The following is a 19,687-nucleotide window of genomic DNA, read 5'->3' as shown; positions in this document are numbered from 1 at the left end:
GTTTCTGCCTCTAATATGTCTCTGACTAGACCTTCATGCCTGAGAAGGTGTCCTACCAACCTATCTTGCCTATTTTTTATTGACTTCCATAGAGTCCTCTGTTCTCCTATTCTTTCCAACACCTCTTCATTTCTAACCTTTTCTACCCACGTTATCCTCATCATCCGCCTATAACACCACATTTGGAACGTTTCTAACCATTTCTTTTCCGCCGCGCTCACTGTCCATGTTTCGCATCTGTACAACGCCGTGCTCCAAACAAACACCTTTACCAACCTTTTTCGAATTCTAAATTAACCTTTCTAAAGCATAGAAGTGACTTCTTTTTATTAAAGGCGACACGACCCTGCGCTATCCTCTGCTTTATATCCCCACTACTCCTTCCATCCTGACTTATCTGACTTCCTAGGTCACTTTTTTTAATTTTTCGTCTCCTACCTTTATATTTGCTCTTTCCCTACTTTTTCTTCCCTTTCATACCAGTATTTTAGGTTTACTTTTATTTATTTTTATACAGTACTGATCTGTCAATACCGCTTCCATTTTATTTAGAGGTATATCTAAGTCCTCCTTGCTAGATGCTAATACTGCTAATTGTGGGCAATGAAAAAATTATGGATGAAAAAATATCGGTATAGTTCTAAAACATTTTTAGGGAAATAATTTATCATCCATTTTTGCATCAATATGCTGTAAAATTATTCTCTTCACTTATTGCTAACCATATGTCTTTCCTCCTCGTAAACAGGACTGGGGGCCGCTTCACCCTACTTATTCGGCTATGCCTTTCATGAAGACCCCTTTTGGTTATCTTTACATTTTTATAACTCCATAATAAACACGACTAGAGCAAACATAAAGTTTAAATTACAAAAAAGGTTTATCAGAGACCACAATAAATAGTCATTTCGCCACATGGTTGCTTCTTCAGGTGGATGAAATTCATTTTCTCCATCCTCCTCTGTACAATTTTAGTTAAAATTGCTTATTAAAGTAAAAAAATAAATAGCGGTTACTCTCATTAATGTAATAAAACAACACAGAAGTCTAGATGTACCTTATAGAGGTGATATTTTTTTCCAATTTTATTCATCATTATTTTTAGCAAAGTAAAAAACAACAACAGGTTGCTCCTTATGTACATATATAGGTGATGATGGTATTTTTTCCAGATTTTTTTTCTTTTTTTCTTATAAATCAGCATGGAAATAATGAAATCAAAATAGGTCTATAAATTGCTAGTACACCCGTATGCATTCGTAATACTAATTTTTTATCAATTTGTATATGCATCCAGTAAACAAACATATTCGCAATTTTACGAAAGAAAAAAACAATAAACAACGATAATGTAATTGAAACAATCATTACTGGTATTAAAAAAAAGCTAGGGCTGCAACGTAGAGAAGCAAATATTAGGAAGGGAGTCAGACAGGGATGCACACTGTTACCGCAACTTTTTAATCTATACACCGAAGACGCGATCAACATCATTAAAGACAGTACAACTGTAGAGATAGATATACAGGGGCAAAAGATTAGTATGCCTAGATTTGCAGATGATATAGCAGTATTAGCATCTAGCAAGGGGGACTCAGATAAGTCAGGATGGAAGGACTAGTAGGGATATAAAGCAGAGGACAGCGCAGGGTCGTGTCGCCTTTAATAAAAAGAAGTCACTTCTATGCTCGCGAACGGATAATTTAGAAATTCTAAAAAGATTGTCAAAGGAGTATGTTCGGAGCGCGGCGTTGTACGGGTGCGAAACATGGACAGTGGGCGCAGTGGAAAAGAAATGGTTATAAGCGTTCGAAATGTGCTGTTACAGGCGAATGATGAGAACACCGTGGATAGAGAAGGTTAGAAATGAAGAACTATTAGAAAGAATAGGAGAACAGAGGACTCTATGGAAGTCTATAAAAAATAGGCGAGATAGGTTAGTAGGACACCTTCTCAGGCATGAAGATCTAGTCAGAGACATATTAGAGGCGGAAACAGGAGTTAGGAGGGGTAGAGGTAGACCTAGGTTAGATTACTGTTCGCAAATAGTTAAGGATGTGGGTTGTTCTAGTTTTAGGGAAATGCGAAGTTTAGCTCAGAATAGGAAAGAGTGGAGGTACGTGTCCAACCAGTCTTAGAACTGATGACCTTATGATGATGATGATTAAAAAAAAGCAATTTAAGAAAATAAAACGAAAAACAATTCAATTTTCCTGGCACCTCCACCATTTATTACTTTACCGATCTTGTTATATTAATATTTAAGAAATTTCTAATTTAGAAGAAAATCCTGTCGTTTTAATTTACTGTCGGTTTTATACTACAATATCAATTTCCTTTTCGTTGCCTACTTATTTCTCTTTTTTTGCAAAAATAAATTTTCTTTTGCCAAGTTTTATTAGCTATTAATTAAATAGATGGAGAGAACGGTGAAGGTTGTAAGTATGCTAATGAAGCATTTAGCATTAGACTTGCATGAATATCCCGAAGGCTTTTACTGGATTTAATATAGGTACATTTATATGTATATATGTATGTAACAACATCTAGCTGTGGCTTCAGCTTCATCTTCAGCCTTTATTATTGCCAGAAATTATACAATATCAATGTTAACGTTAACTACTAGATATTTCTCTCCTAAATATTTGAGAATTAATTTTTGAGATAAAAATCTGTTAGTATATTAAATTAATTACTATCAAACGAAAATCTTTCAATTTGTTTATAGTTTCCAATATAAAATTATTTTAAGGCAACTTCCTGAACAAAAGAATATCATTTCGTTCATTAAGTTACAGTAAAATCCGCTTATAGCAACGGAAAAAGAACTAAAGAAATTCGACCGCTATTAAAATTAAACATAAAGTAAAAATACTACAACCGCTAGTGTGATTACGCCGTTTTTACTAATCTCAATACTTTATAACAATATTAATACTATAAATATGAAACACTTTGACATTTAATAGGGGTTAATATCAAATAGTAAAAATTTGCTGCTGTTATCACCCCCTTGCCAAGAATAAAACCTGGGACCTTTGGCTTTACACACTAATGCTACAAGAGGTGACAATAGTAATAACGACAAACCGTACTATAGGTCACACATCTGTTGAACTAATAAGTACGATTTGTCGTCGTTGCTATTGTTACCTCTTGTAGCTTAGTGGTCAGAGCATTGGTGCGTAAAGCCAACGGTCCCGGGTTCGACTCCCGACAAGGGTGTGATAACAACAACAACTTTTTCCCTCATTAACTTGAGGTAGTTTGTAGTGGGAGAAGATTAAAAATGAATTTTCACATTAATATTTTATAACAATTTATACAATAGAGGCCTAGTTAGTGCTTAGTTACCTACCATGTCTTGTTTATAACTTTCGAATGAGCAGTTAAATAAGTAGTTTTGGGTTTGGTTAACATTTATTTAACAATTTTTAACATTTTTTAACTTTAATTTTCGAAATATGCGTATTTAAACCTTTAATTTGATACCAAACTTGATACCAAACATTTGTAAATATTTGACTTTATTGCGTTGGGTATTTTGTTTATTTTTCTTAGCCATTAGTATGAGATTTAACGTAACGTCATATAACCTTATTACGGAGAACATTCATACAAATCCAACGACACCTCATTTGTCCAAATCGGATGAGTAGTTCAGGAGAAACGATGGACATTTACTACCCTTTTTTGTGTTATAGTCGGGTAAAAATATGCAATACCTTTTCGACATCGATGCAACTTCCTTGTAATAACAATAACTGGATGACGAAAAAATGAAATGAATGTAAAGCTAAATCTGCACTCAAGCTCCGTCCTCCGGCTGTAATAAATTGAGAACGTGCCGATCGCCAAATTTTGTTATCGGTGGGTGGTAGCATTTGATTAGGGAAGTCCTCAGTCAATAAACCGATTTAGCTCGTAAACTTTCTGCAAACCATCGGAGACGAACAAAAAACGTTCTTGATCACCGCGCAGTCGTTGTCGTTGTACCCGGAGATCAAATGTTTTTTAAAACTATATTTTCACCTTCTTTAAAATTTCACTGTAATATGAGAACTGACATTATACACATAACCGTTATAAACGATTTCCACTATATTTAAATAAATGTAAAAAAAACCTCGTAGACTTTCTACAAACCATCGGAGACGAATTTTCTTGCAGTCGTTGAATCCGGGTTTTCAACTAAATCAAATGTGTTTACGTAGTTAAAACCGTATTTTTACCTGTCTGTCTTTAAAATTTTGTCGTAATATGCGAACTGATAATAACATAATAACATAACCGTAATAAACGGTTTCCACTATATTTAAAGAAATGTAAGAAAAAAACCAACCTTTTGCAAACCATCGGAGACGAATAAAAACCCTTCGTGACCACCACGCAGTCGTTATATCCGGATTTTAAATTAAGTCAATCGTTTTTAAGTAGTTAAACCGTATTTTTACCTTTCTTTAAAATGTCTTTGTAATATATGAACTGACACTATACACAATACTGTTATAAACGATTTCCCTTATATTTAAATAAATGTAAGAAAAAACATCGTAAACTTTCTGCAAACCATCGAATACGAACAAAAAACCTTCTTAATATCGTCATATACGAACTGACACTATACACAACCGTTACAAACGGTTTCCATTATATTTAAATAAATGTAAGAAAAAACTAATTGTGAACTTTCCGTAAACCATTGGAGACGAAGGAAAATCTTCTTGATCATCACGCAGTGTTGTATTCTGATTTTAAATTAAACCAAACGTCTTTAAATAATTAAAACCGCATTTTTACTTTTCTTTAAAATTTCCTCGTAGCATGCGAACGAACACGATACACGTAACCGTTATAAACGATTTCCATTACATTTAAATAAATATAGGAAAAACCATCGTCAATATCTAAAAACCATCGAAGACCAACACTAAAACCTTCTTGATCACTGCGCAGTCGTTGTATCCGGATTTTAAACTAAATCAAAGGTAATTAATTGGCTAAATTTACGATTTCTTTAAAATTTCGTCGTAGTATGCGAATTGACACTATATAAAATACTGTTATAAACGATTTCCATTGTATTTAATTAAATGTAAGAAAAATCCAACCGTAAACTTTCGGAAAACCATCAAAGACAAACAAAAAACCTTCTTGATCTCCGAGAGTCGTTGTATCCGGATTTTAAACTAAATTAAAGATCTTTACGTGGTTAACACCGTATTTTTAACTTTCTTTAAAATTTCATTCTAATAGGCGAACTGACACCATACACGTAACCGTTATAAACAATTTCCACTATATTTAAATAAATATAAGAAAAAACATCGTCAACTTTCTGCAAACCATCGAAGACAAACAAAAATCTTTCTTGATTATCACGCAATCGTTGTATCCGGATTTTAAAGTAAATCAAAGGTAATTAATTGGCTAAAACCGTTTTTTACCCATTCCTTAAAATTTCATCGTAATATGCCAATTGACGCTATACACAATACCGTTATAAACTATTTCCACTTTATTTAAATAAAAGTAAAAAAACAAAGTAAACATTTTGTAAATCATTGGAGACGAACAGAAAACCTTCTTGATCACCGCGCAATCGTTGTCCCCGGATTTTAAACTTAATCAAAGGTCTTTATGTGGTTAAAATCGTATTTCTACCTTTCTTTAAAATTTCATTGTGATAAGGTAGCTGACACCATAATATACGTAGCCGTTATAAACGATTTCCACTATATTTAAATAAATATAAGAAAAAGCATCGTAAACTTTCTGCAAACCATCGAAGACGAACAAAAAACTTTCGTAATCACCGCGCAGTCGTTGTATAGGAATTTTAAACTAAATCAAAGGTAATTAATTGGTCAAACCTGTTTTTTACCCATACTTTAAAATTTCATCGTAATATTCGAACTCACACCATACACATAACTGTAATACACGGTGTCCACTATATTTAAATAAATGTAAGAAAAAATATCGTAAACTTTCTACAAACCATCGGAGACGAATTTTCTTGATCACCCCGCAATCGTTGTAAAATCCGGATTTTAGACTAAATCAATGGTAATTAATTGGCTTAACCCGTTTTTTACCCTTTCATCGTAATATGCGAACTAACACTATACACAACCTTTTCCATTATATTTAAATAAATGTAAGAAAAAACTAATTGTGAACTTTCCGTAAACCATTGGAGACGAAGGAAAATCTTCTTGATCATCACGCAGTGTTGTATTCTGATTTTAAATTAAACCAAACGTCTTTAAATAATTAAAACCGCATTTTTACTTTTCTTTAAAATTTCCTCGTAGCATGCGAACGAACACGATACACGTAACCGTTATAAACGATTTCCATTACATTTAAATAAATATAGGAAAAACCATCGTCAATATCTAAAAACCATCGAAGACCAACACTAAAACCTTCTTGATCACTGCGCAGTCGTTGTATCCGGATTTTAAACTAAATCAAAGGTAATTAATTGGCTAAATTTACGATTTCTTTAAAATTTCGTCGTAGTATGCGAATTGACACTATATAAAATACTGTTATAAACGATTTCCATTGTATTTAATTAAATGTAAGAAAAATCCAACCGTAAACTTTCGGAAAACCATCAAAGACAAACAAAAAACCTTCTTGATCTCCGAGAGTCGTTGTATCCGGATTTTAAACTAAATTAAAGATCTTTACGTGGTTAACACCGTATTTTTAACTTTCTTTAAAATTTCATTCTAATAGGCGAACTGACACCATACACGTAACCGTTATAAACAATTTCCACTATATTTAAATAAATATAAGAAAAAACATCGTCAACTTTCTGCAAACCATCGAAGACAAACAAAAATCTTTCTTGATTATCACGCAATCGTTGTATCCGGATTTTAAAGTAAATCAAAGGTAATTAATTGGCTAAAACCGTTTTTTACCCATTCCTTAAAATTTCATCGTAATATGCCAATTGACGCTATACACAATACCGTTATAAACTATTTCCACTTTATTTAAATAAAAGTAAAAAAACAAAGTAAACATTTTGTAAATCATTGGAGACGAACAGAAAACCTTCTTGATCACCGCGCAATCGTTGTCCCCGGATTTTAAACTTAATCAAAGGTCTTTATGTGGTTAAAATCGTATTTCTACCTTTCTTTAAAATTTCATTGTGATAAGGTAGCTGACACCATAATATACGTAGCCGTTATAAACGATTTCCACTATATTTAAATAAATATAAGAAAAAGCATCGTAAACTTTCTGCAAACCATCGAAGACGAACAAAAAACTTTCGTAATCACCGCGCAGTCGTTGTATAGGAATTTTAAACTAAATCAAAGGTAATTAATTGGTCAAACCTGTTTTTTACCCATACTTTAAAATTTCATCGTAATATTCGAACTCACACCATACACATAACTGTAATACACGGTGTCCACTATATTTAAATAAATGTAAGAAAAAATATCGTAAACTTTCTACAAACCATCGGAGACGAATTTTCTTGCAGTCGTTGAATCCGGGTTTTCAACTAAATCAAATGTGTTTACGTAGTTAAAACCGTATTTTTACCTGTCTGTCTTTAAAATTTTGTCGTAATATGCGAACTGATAATAACATAATAACATAACCGTAATAAACGGTTTCCACTATATTTAAAGAAATGTAAGAAAAAAACCAACCTTTTGCAAACCATCGGAGACGAATAAAAACCCTTCGTGACCACCACGCAGTCGTTATATCCGGATTTTAAATTAAGTCAATCGTTTTTAAGTAGTTAAACCGTATTTTTACCTTTCTTTAAAATGTCTTTGTAATATATGAACTGACACTATACACAATACTGTTATAAACGATTTCCCTTATATTTAAATAAATGTAAGAAAAAACATCGTAAACTTTCTGCAAACCATCGAATACGAACAAAAAACCTTCTTAATATCGTCATATACGAACTGACACTATACACAACCGTTACAAACGGTTTCCATTATATTTAAATAAATGTAAGAAAAAACTAATTGTGAACTTTCCGTAAACCATTGGAGACGAAGGAAAATCTTCTTGATCATCACGCAGTGTTGTATTCTGATTTTAAATTAAACCAAACGTCTTTAAATAATTAAAACCGCATTTTTACTTTTCTTTAAAATTTCCTCGTAGCATGCGAACGAACACGATACACGTAACCGTTATAAACGATTTCCATTACATTTAAATAAATATAGGAAAAACCATCGTCAATATCTAAAAACCATCGAAGACCAACACTAAAACCTTCTTGATCACTGCGCAGTCGTTGTATCCGGATTTTAAACTAAATCAAAGGTAATTAATTGGCTAAATTTACGATTTCTTTAAAATTTCGTCGTAGTATGCGAATTGACACTATATAAAATACTGTTATAAACGATTTCCATTGTATTTAATTAAATGTAAGAAAAATCCAACCGTAAACTTTCGGAAAACCATCAAAGACAAACAAAAAACCTTCTTGATCTCCGAGAGTCGTTGTATCCGGATTTTAAACTAAATTAAAGATCTTTACGTGGTTAACACCGTATTTTTAACTTTCTTTAAAATTTCATTCTAATAGGCGAACTGACACCATACACGTAACCGTTATAAACAATTTCCACTATATTTAAATAAATATAAGAAAAAACATCGTCAACTTTCTGCAAACCATCGAAGACAAACAAAAATCTTTCTTGATTATCACGCAATCGTTGTATCCGGATTTTAAAGTAAATCAAAGGTAATTAATTGGCTAAAACCGTTTTTTACCCATTCCTTAAAATTTCATCGTAATATGCCAATTGACGCTATACACAATACCGTTATAAACTATTTCCACTTTATTTAAATAAAAGTAAAAAAACAAAGTAAACATTTTGTAAATCATTGGAGACGAACAGAAAACCTTCTTGATCACCGCGCAATCGTTGTCCCCGGATTTTAAACTTAATCAAAGGTCTTTATGTGGTTAAAATCGTATTTCTACCTTTCTTTAAAATTTCATTGTGATAAGGTAGCTGACACCATAATATACGTAGCCGTTATAAACGATTTCCACTATATTTAAATAAATATAAGAAAAAGCATCGTAAACTTTCTGCAAACCATCGAAGACGAACAAAAAACTTTCGTAATCACCGCGCAGTCGTTGTATAGGAATTTTAAACTAAATCAAAGGTAATTAATTGGTCAAACCTGTTTTTTACCCATACTTTAAAATTTCATCGTAATATTCGAACTCACACCATACACATAACTGTAATACACGGTGTCCACTATATTTAAATAAATGTAAGAAAAAATATCGTAAACTTTCTACAAACCATCGGAGACGAATTTTCTTGATCACCCCGCAATCGTTGTAAAATCCGGATTTTAGACTAAATCAATGGTAATTAATTGGCTTAACCCGTTTTTTACCCTTTCATCGTAATATGCGAACTAACACTATACACAACCTTTTCCATTATATTTAAATAAATGTAAGAAAAAAATTTTTAAACTTTCTGCAAACCGTTTAAGACGAACAAAAGACCTTAATCATCACGCAGTAGTTGTATTCTAATTTTAAATTCTTTACGGTCTTTACATAATTAAAACTGTATTTTTACCTTTCTTTAAAATTTTCACGTAACATACGAACTGACGCTATAGACATATCCGTTATAAACGGTTTCCACTATATTAAAATAAATGTAAGAAAAAAAACAAATCGTAAGACCAATTTTCCCTAACAAAAAAAATCAATACTAACCAACTTTCTATTATTAGATAACGGTGGTTTCGCTTGAATTCTTGGGCCACTACGTAAGTACTTAAGTATTATTTATATCTAACATTAGTTTGGGAGAAAAGAGGATATCCTGCTCCTGATTCCGTAACGTAATCCATGTCAAATGGATAAGTTGCGTGATTCCTTCCCGTGCAGAAAGAAAAAGAATGTAGGATATAGGATGTAAATCTTAATTTCGTAATTCGGATATAGTTACACTACTCGACCATTTCTTTTACGTATATACAATGATTCTCAATAGTCACTGTTAATTAACCTAAAACTGACGATAAGCATAAAGATGATAAATAGGTACGTACTATATAGACCCAAAAATATAAAATAACAACATTTTCACAAATTACTTTATCGATATAATGAGAATAATTGATTCGCCAAATGTTGGCTTCCTCAAAGGGGAGTTTGTACCTACTTATTTTTTTACTAATTTGTATCCTCGAATAAAGTAATAAATTAAATATATATAATTAGAAATATATACACTGAGTGTGTTGGTTGGTACTGGTAAATATAATAAAGCGTTTATCTTTTTGACTTTAATTTCCATAATAAAATCCTGAAAACGAAAGACTGAAATTCAGTAGTTTGAGTAAATACTTCAATGGTACTCAAAATACCTAGTTAAATAGTGCTTTCTCGGGATTCCACTGTTTGATGAAAGATAGGCAAATAAGAGGTAATTTTTACCAAAATGTTTAATAGTAAACCAACTATACTAGCTTGTTCAGTAAGTATTAGGTTGCTGTGAGCAAAACAAAAAAAACACTGTTTAATCATTCCAATTTGGCATTTTTTGTTTATTTGCGTTTATCTCAAGAAATAAAAAGATAGCCAATAGGTCCAATGAGATAAAGATTAAAAAAAGACATTTTAGAATTAACGCTATCTATAAAATGTGTCTAACACTGACCCAATTAGAATCCTTCTGAAATATATCCCTAACAAATACAGAAAGCAATCCGAAATATTCATGTATGTATTAAATTGCAACAGATTTTTCACATAATCCTTTTCATATGTCTCCATTAAACAAAACGTTTTCCTTCATTTAAAAGAATACCTTGCAGCGTTCATACATCTTACCGATTTAATTTTAGTCATCAATTTTACATTATCCACAAAAACCAAAATGTTAAAGAAATTAATGATGTCATATACGAGGGTGGATTGATAAGTTTCCGGCCTGACCAAGAAAAACAAGGTTTTTAAAAATTTTTTTTTTTTATTTCTCAACATAATCTCCTCCAAGGCTGATACATTTCTCATAGCGGTGTTCCAGTCTATTAATGCCATCTCTATAGACTGATTCGTCAAGCTCCTCAAAATAACCATTTACAGCTTCGATTACTTCTTCATTGTCCGCAAATCTCTTACCGCCAAGCCATTTTTTGAGATTAGGGAACAGAAAATAGTCACTCGGGGCTAGGTCTGGAGAGTAAGGAGGGTGCGGCATCAATTCAAACTTTAGATCGTTGATTTTAGCCGTCGCAACGATTGACGTGTGCGCTGGTGCGTTATCGTGATGAAACAAGATTTTTTTCTTCGCCAGATGAGGTCGTTTAATTTTCACCTCGTGGCTCAAACGTTGCAATAAGTCTGCGTAGTATTGACCAGTGATAGTATTACCCTTTGCAAGGTAATCAATGTATATAATACCTCTTGCATCCCAAAAAACAGTAGCCATAACCTTGTTCGCCGAAAAAATTGTTTTTGCCTTCTTTGGAGTTGGTTCCCCTGGTCCAATCCACTGTTTAGACTGTTCTTTGGTTTCAGGAGTGTAGTGGTGGACCCACGTTTCGTCAACGGTTACGAATCGACGCAAAAATTCGCTTGGATTACGCTTATACAATGACAAATTTGCGGTAGAAATGTTTTTTCGAATCAATTTTTGGTCGACTGTTAGCAAACGCGGCACCCATCTTGCACAGAGCTTTTCCATATGCAAATGTTGGTGCAAAATATGTTGCACACGTTCATATGACATCTTACAGGTCTCAGCTATCTCACGCACTTTCAATCTGCGGTCTCCCAGCACTATTTGATGAATTTTTTCGATCATATCTGGAGTTGTGACCTCAACGGGGCGTCCTGAGCGAGGCCCATCAGAGGTGCTCACACGACCCTTTTTAAACTCGGAAACCCACTGCTTAACGGTTGAATATGACGGGGAGGATGTCCCCAGTGTTGAGTCCATCTCTTTTTTAATTTCCTTCGGCGTTAACCCCTTCAAATAAAAGTATTTGATGACAGCACGATTTTCCTGCTTTTCCATTTTTACGAAAACCACAGAGGCGTCTTGTTCAGCGTGCTGTCAAACCTACACTAGCAAGGAGATCGGGCTGAAACTATAGCTACAAGCTATCCAAGGATGGTACTATAGAATGTCACCTCAAGGTAGGCCTAGTGGCGTCATCTCTTGGTTAGGCCGGAAACTTATCAATCCACCCTCGTATATATATAAAAAGAACAACAAGAGCCAACAATTGCAACTCCTGTCGAATATTCTGACAACAAATTCAACAAATATTCCAAAATTCATATATTAAGCTTTCAAAGATTTCTTAGATAATCTTTTTCATTGATTTTCATTAAGCAGGGACATTTACCCTTTAATTACAAAATTCCTTTGAGTTCCCACAGGAAAATATATGTAAGTAGTCTCATTGTAATATTTACGTAGAAAGTACGTATTAAAGATAAAAAACTTTGATTTTTGTAAATTATATGATTATAAAGTAATGATCACATCATATACCTATTTCTTTTATGACACATATGAATTATTAAAATTTCTTTTGGAATAAATTAGTTTTTTATACAATTTCCAGATCATCTATTTGAAACATACGATTAGCGTAATCGCATAGTTAGGTCTTTAATGGATTAATTTTAAGAATCGATCATACATCATCGACAAAAGTCAAAATTCTATCAAATACGTATAATTATACCTACCTAAATAAAATAAAAAGAAAACGGCTCAGGGAACCTAATGGAACAAATATGTTGGCAACAAATGTAAAAATATTCTTAAATTTATCAAATTGATGAAGATTATTCACACATTTAACCCTTTATAACTTATTTTTATCAAATGGGGCCTTTTGTCCTGATTTAAAAGGGTCCTGTCAAAGTTCGTAAGTATGCGAAAATATAAGTGATTTAATAATTAATAAAGAAATAATAAACACGTCAACGTTTGTAAATGATAAGATTGTAAAGTAATGATAGACGTTCATACATACCCTTAATGGTGCTTAGAAGAATAATTAAAATGCAAAGAAGAATTATCTTTTGGATCATCGCAACAATAATTAACTTTTTTCCACAATTGAATATTATTTCTTTTTCAAGTAAACATGTGTCGAAAAAGGTCACTTTTTCGAGCTTTCTACCATTTAAAATACGTTATAATGTATGCACAAATCGGCCAAGCAACTATACATTTCCGTTAAACGCAAAAACCGTATCTTTACACCCAAATGCGTTCAGTATATTACGTACACACACTTTGACAAAGTTCGTCTACCTTCACAGTAGAACAGCGCGGAAGCAACTGAATTGCTGCGATAAAGTTTGTGTTGTTAGCAGCCAAACCCTTCCTGACACAGGCCATGCCATCGGGGGCAATCCAATTCAATTTAAGAAAACAAAAACAGGAAGAAATTTCCACCGACAGGGAACAAAACTACATAAGAAACATTAACAATACTATAAACTGTCCTGCTTCTACACAGCCTTCCAGTTGCAACTTGCAAGAAAACGTACACTGAAAAAAATTTTGTACGTAATAATAATTAACGCCGTTCATCAAATGAAATTCATTGAAACTACGAAAAAATTCATTCATTGTATGAACATATTCATTACTTTTTTGAATAGGTAATGCTACAGTTCATTAATATGATGAACAACATCGCATCAAAACCTTTCTTGAGAAATTCCTTCCCACTGGTAAAATTGATGAAACTTTTCATTAAGTGACGACTCTTTTTTAACCCTAATCTTTGCTTACGTCATATGGAACAATATGATTTCTAATGATGGGTTCATTACATTTATGAACTTTTACATACACCTATGAACACTGAACTGAGGAATGAAATTTTGCATAAAATACATGAATACTTTCATCGATTTATGCAAAAATTCATCAATACAATGTACCAATTCATCTATTTTACTGGATAAACCGCTAAAAAAATTAACATCAAATCAGTATACGACCACCCGCGAAAGCGCAAAGAGTGTTGTAGCTATGTGTCCTGTTTGTGTGCTGTGAATTAAACAATGAACCGGAATGATACGGTAAGTTTTATTTTTTTTAACAATTAAATTGTATTGGTTATCTGCACTTTTACCACGAGAAAGTACCGCCTACATTTTTTGGCTTTAAAAAATCTGTAAGAATTAAAGTCTCTAGAAGTTCTGGTAGCGCACTTTATTGTCTCACGTCTTCTTTATTTTTTCAATGTGAGGATTTATATTCAGTCTATAAGTCTTTACTATTTTTCTATTAATAAGAAAAATCTTCTATTTGGAATCGGTAACACTCAATCAGTAATAAAATAAGAGTTGCAATTCTTAAGATTTAGTAAATAACAGTACAGACACACAGTGCAAAAGTGATGTTTTATAAGTAACATCTTTTCAGGAACATTCCGTTTCCACTACAGGAAACAATATTATCCATAACCATGAGATGTTTCATTTGTGGAGAAACAATTTACGGTGAGAAACAGTAACAAAATTTCTATATCCTTCTACTTCATCTATAGAGAAATAACAGACGTTTTTTACTTAAAAATTTCAAATCGAAATTTTGCTGTCTGTGAACGGGTGACGTGGTTGCTGTTAGATAGAAATGCTATCCCTACCTAGCTAGGAACTAACAATTTTGGTATTACTAATTCTACATGCAATTATCTATTCAAAATCTATAAAAGGGTCTTTTTAAATTCTGTATTTTTTTGATATCACATTGATTTGATTTGGGAAATGTTTATTTTATTTTTACAGATTCCACAGTTGTAAAACTTTTTTTGAGCCTTCATGGCTACCTTTCCCTACGGGCAAAATTGTCAGGAAGGTCAACAACGGAAGAAAATCTGTGACTAAATACGCTATAAAGGATTCTCAGGAATCATTTCTCTTTATCGGAAGGAGTGTGCAGCATATTGAAGAACCACTTGGAGTTCCTCAAAGCCCGATCAGAAAACATCCAGCCGTTTATCATGGCAATAGCCAGCGAAGATTTCCGGACCTTTGAAAGCTTCTATGTCTATGTAGACGGAGTAAAACTAAACTTTTAAAATTTTTTACGTAGTGTAGATATATGCTTCAAAATATTCCATTTGATCAATTTAGAATAACCCCAAACATGTACTCAATTTTGGTTGTTTATCGAAGACTATTTTTATAAGATGAATTCCACTTCTAGCAAAAATAAGTCCACTAAGCATTACTTGTTAATGGAGGAATTGAACCGGTTGTAAAACAAATTAAAATTTATTATTTGTTGTTATTTAAAACATAATGTAAATTCTTTTCTGTATTTTTTTTTGTTACTTTTGTTAGTTCTTAAAATATATGTTTTGTAAATTACAAGATTATTTTATTTCCCCACGACTATTTAATTATTTTAAGCTCCTTAATAGTTATGTATGTGTTTATCCATACCATGAATGTATTGTATCAATATAGTGAAAATATATAATGGATTTGATGAAAAAGTTCTTCCACACTATGAATAAGTTATATTGATATAATGAACGTATGTAATGGATATAATGAAAACATTCATCTATACTACGAACGAGTTTCAGTAATATAATGAACAAGTTTCGTTAATATAATTAATTCTATAATTTATTGAAGAAACACGATTATTAATTTTTACAATCGTATTCATAGAAATAATGAATTTGTTCATTACTTCAATGAAATCCGCAAAGGTTGGAAATCAATGAAAAAAATCATCAACTAATGAACACGATCATCAATTAATGAACATACGTTCATAATATTAATGAACCAAATCATTGGACCAAAATTGATTAATTTTTCATCAATATAATGTTTTTTTTTATTGAATATATGTACCTTTTTCGTTCAGTGTACGCAGATGAATCGACGCAAACAGTTAACTAACTACGTAGTTCTAAAAGAATTGCATGTAAAAGAACTTTAAAATATACTAAACATCAGCATACTACCACAACTATAAAAATGTATTGCACTAGAATAACATAATTTCACTACAATTAAATTAACTCACTTAAAAATAATTACTTTAAAATAATAGAATGTGGTCCATGTCCACGACGTAATTTTAGAATTTTGGTATAGGTACTTGTTGGACCAAAACAGTAATCAAAGAAAATAATCGAAATTTTGATTGTTTCGCCACTTTATTGTAGCTCACAACGCAATCCAACCTTCACCTATGTACATGACAGTATTAAGAAGGTTTTCGATTTTCAACATAATCATGGTCCAGTTCAAAAAAAGAACTCAGAGTTTAATCCCAATTAAATACAATGAATTACTTGATTGGTTTATTTTACGTTTAACATTATTTTATCGTTTCTATTTACGCGTTTTATTGAACACTAACCAAGTCATCTTGCCCATAGACTAATTTAATTGACCAACCATACACCCATCTGATTCGACGGGGCTTGAACCTTAACGAAACTCTTGTACAAACTAGACTGGGTGGATCGGCTTGCAAGTTTTGATGATTTAGGGAGCCGGACCATAGATTCAACCATAATGGAGAGGTTCTTAAAGAGAAATCAGACTAAGACAAGTCCCTGAAAGAGGGCAACAGCTCTTTCAGTACTCAGGGTGGCAGAGATCACAAGGTTCGTTATGGCACTCTGATGCACAATACTGCGATGTGGAAGGTAACGGGAAACCATCACATTATGATCCCAAGTAAAACACACCAAAATAAAATGATGGCGTCCTCTAGGGTAAAACACTCCGGACGTAAAATAGTCCCCTATTCGGATGTCCGGGCGGGGACAACCTCGGGGGATGTCATCAATAAGTGCAATAGGGGTAGATGCAATATTTCACGAGTTAGAGCGTGGAATGTTAGGACAATGAAGTAAGTAGGGAACTTGGAAAATTTGAAAGTTGAGATGAATAGATTATAATTAGATATAGTAGGTATTAAAGAAGTCCGTTCGCCTGAAGCTAGAGACTTCTGGAGTGGAGGCTTTAGAATAATACATACAGGATCGGCGGAAGGCAATTCGGGGGTAGGAATTGTAATGCGTAGGAAAGCAGGGCAGAGTGTAGAAAGTTATATACAAGAAAGTGATAGGATAGTGATGGTTAAACTCGAAGCCGGTAAAAACGGTATTAGTGCAGGTCTACATGCCTACATCATCTTATAATGATGAAGACGTAGAAGCGGTTTATGCAGATATAGAAGACGTGTTAATTTTAGTGATAGGGTAGAAAAACCTGATAGTTGTAAGTGACTTCAACGCAGTAATACGTGAAGGTAAAGACGGTGCAGTAGTATGTTCTTTTGGATTAGACAGTAGAAACGACAGGGGAATTAGATTTAGACATCCTTGTTATGCTAAGATTTAAAAATTAAGTGAAAGACGTAGTAGTTATGAAATTATTGAAAATTCTGAAAAAGAAGGAAGGTAGGAGACGTCTTGACTTAAAAAAGGTAAAACGTAACGAAACGCGTGATAGGCTAGGTAGAAGAACAGACGTAATACTAAAGGAGGCGGTAGAAACGAATGTCAGGGACATAGAGACAGAATTGAACTGCATTAAAACGTGCCTAGTCACCAGCTACAGATGTACAAGATCTTAAACAAAACGAATATAGAAAACCCTGGATAACAAACGAGATTGTAGGATTAACAGAAGAAAGGCGGAAATACAAAAACAGGACAGACGAAGAAGGGTAAAAAAGATATAAGGCAACAATATCGTAGCGAGCACGAGCGTGTTTGTGTGCAATCGGGCATACGTGTGTGTGAGCGGCTTATCGATTCGTCGATTAGCCGCGGGCGCCTTTCTTCATGTGCGCCGTATTTGTAAATATGTGTGTCGTACCTGCGTTCTCGGAAAGCAATTAAACAGTTCAGAGAAAAAGAAACTTTTCCGGACGGGTCGAGAACGTTCCCGAAAGGAAGCAAGGAAGTATTTAAAGGAAGAGACGATCGCCGAAATGGAGTAGAAATGAATTGACCGTTGCAGAAGTGAATTTAGAAATAAATTGACAGTGCAGTGAATAGTGATTTAGTAACAGTACTGTAAATAAATAGAGTCATTTATCACCTAAGTTAGTAATAATTCAATAGTGTTTTTTAAGTTCAAAAATAATTAGTGTAAATAAATAGTTTTTGTCGTTGTGAGTCTTAAAAGTTAATTTGTTACAATAATAAAAATTTTTGGAGCAATTTTTGTCTTTTTTGTAACAAAACATATACTGGTAAAACTATAGAGCTGGGATTCGAGAAAACGTTTTTATTATGTTAAATTAGGTTAGCTTTGATTTAAATTAGGTTAATTTCTTGCTTAGTTTTTTTTTTCACCTTCTTCCCCTATGAGCCTCAACCAAAAAACTAGAGTCATTAATTCTGAGGATTAGAGCAAGAAAAAATATACAACGTGTAATTATACAACACGCTACTGAAGTGAAACATACCGAGATAGGGGTTAAGGAATTGGTTTAATGGTATTATTTGTACACTATGAATTTAAATTTTACACTATACATGCCGGAGTTGCCTGTAATGAACGTTGCATTGAGGCGCGCTCACGGCTCAAGCGATCCCCACTACGAACTCGACCACGTGGCCGAATAGAGGGGAGATATCCGTTGCATGATTTCGTTACATAGCAACTCGCATGAAACGAACTTACCCTACCGTGCGTAAAGAAAAAACGTTTTTTAATTATCGAAATATATTTTGATGTCCTGATTCGAGTCTAATAAAGGCCGTCGTTGATTAAAGTTGCCTCCAAACGTTTCGCTAGTAGCAGACCACACCCAACATCGGCGATCTCCTTTTTTTATATGCTATCATCAATGGCTCTATCTCCTGTATTGAGCTTTTTGAGTTGTTCCAATTCAACGAACCGACACGAGCTACGAGACGTCCGCTACTGTTCAGCACACCGTCTTGCAGATCTGACTTCAGACGAGGAAATTACCATACCATACCATACCCGTGAAATATATTAAATTACAAATTACAATTACTATGAATTTAAACTTTACACTACAGGTACATGCAGGAGTTGCCTGTAACGAACGTTACATTTAACCGCGCTCATGACTCAAGCGATCCCCACTACGAACTCGACCACATGGCCGGCTAGAGGGGAGACATCCGTTGTATAATTTCGTTACATAGCAACTCGCATGAAACAAACTTATCTTACCGTGCGTAAAGAAGTTTCACTTCAAAAACGTTTTTTAAGCAGCGAAATATATTTTGATGTCCTGATTCGGGTCTAATACAAGCCGGCGTTGATTAAAGTTGCCTCCTAACGTTTCGCTAGTAGTAGTCCACACCCAGCATCGGCGAAGGAAGCTCGCCACTCGTGTTAGCAGCTATATTCAACAACGGCTTTTAGACCCGAATCAGGACAGCATTATCTCATCTGCTCTAATTATTATACAATTAAATTGAAAAAGAGTTTTGCTCTTCAACTGAGAAAATTACAAAGTTTTAAGAAAACATATTTTGAAGAAAAAACGTTTTTGTTGTTTTAATAAAGATGGAAATTATGCAGTATATCCGGTCATATGGATTACTATATTTTTAGCAAAATCACTACGCTTATTCTCTGTAGAATTGCAATGAGTTGAACGTTCTTCCACAA

At 33.3% G+C, this 19,687-nt stretch overlaps 1 protein-coding gene across 1 annotated transcript in view; it reads right to left on the bottom strand.

Moving 5' to 3' along the window:
* LOC108735732 (peroxidasin) overlaps window positions 1-13,345 on the bottom strand; it is a 128,449-nt gene extending 115,104 nt beyond the window's left edge. The window contains exon 1 of the mRNA XM_025979217.1: window positions 13,066-13,345. Within this exon, the coding sequence (XP_025835002.1) occupies window positions 13,066-13,123 (58 nt within the window). The 5' untranslated portion in view covers window positions 13,124-13,345. The remainder of the gene's footprint in view (window positions 1-13,065) is intronic.
* Between the last annotated feature and the right edge of the window lie 6,342 nt (window positions 13,346-19,687).

This window comes from Agrilus planipennis, unplaced genomic scaffold, assembly GCF_000699045.2.
Source record: "Agrilus planipennis isolate EAB-ADULT unplaced genomic scaffold, Apla_2.0 scaffold32, whole genome shotgun sequence".
Taxonomy (NCBI): domain Eukaryota; kingdom Metazoa; phylum Arthropoda; class Insecta; order Coleoptera; family Buprestidae; genus Agrilus; species Agrilus planipennis.
The sequence above is the reverse complement of the archived record's forward strand: the minus strand, read 5'-3'. Positions and strand labels throughout refer to the sequence as shown.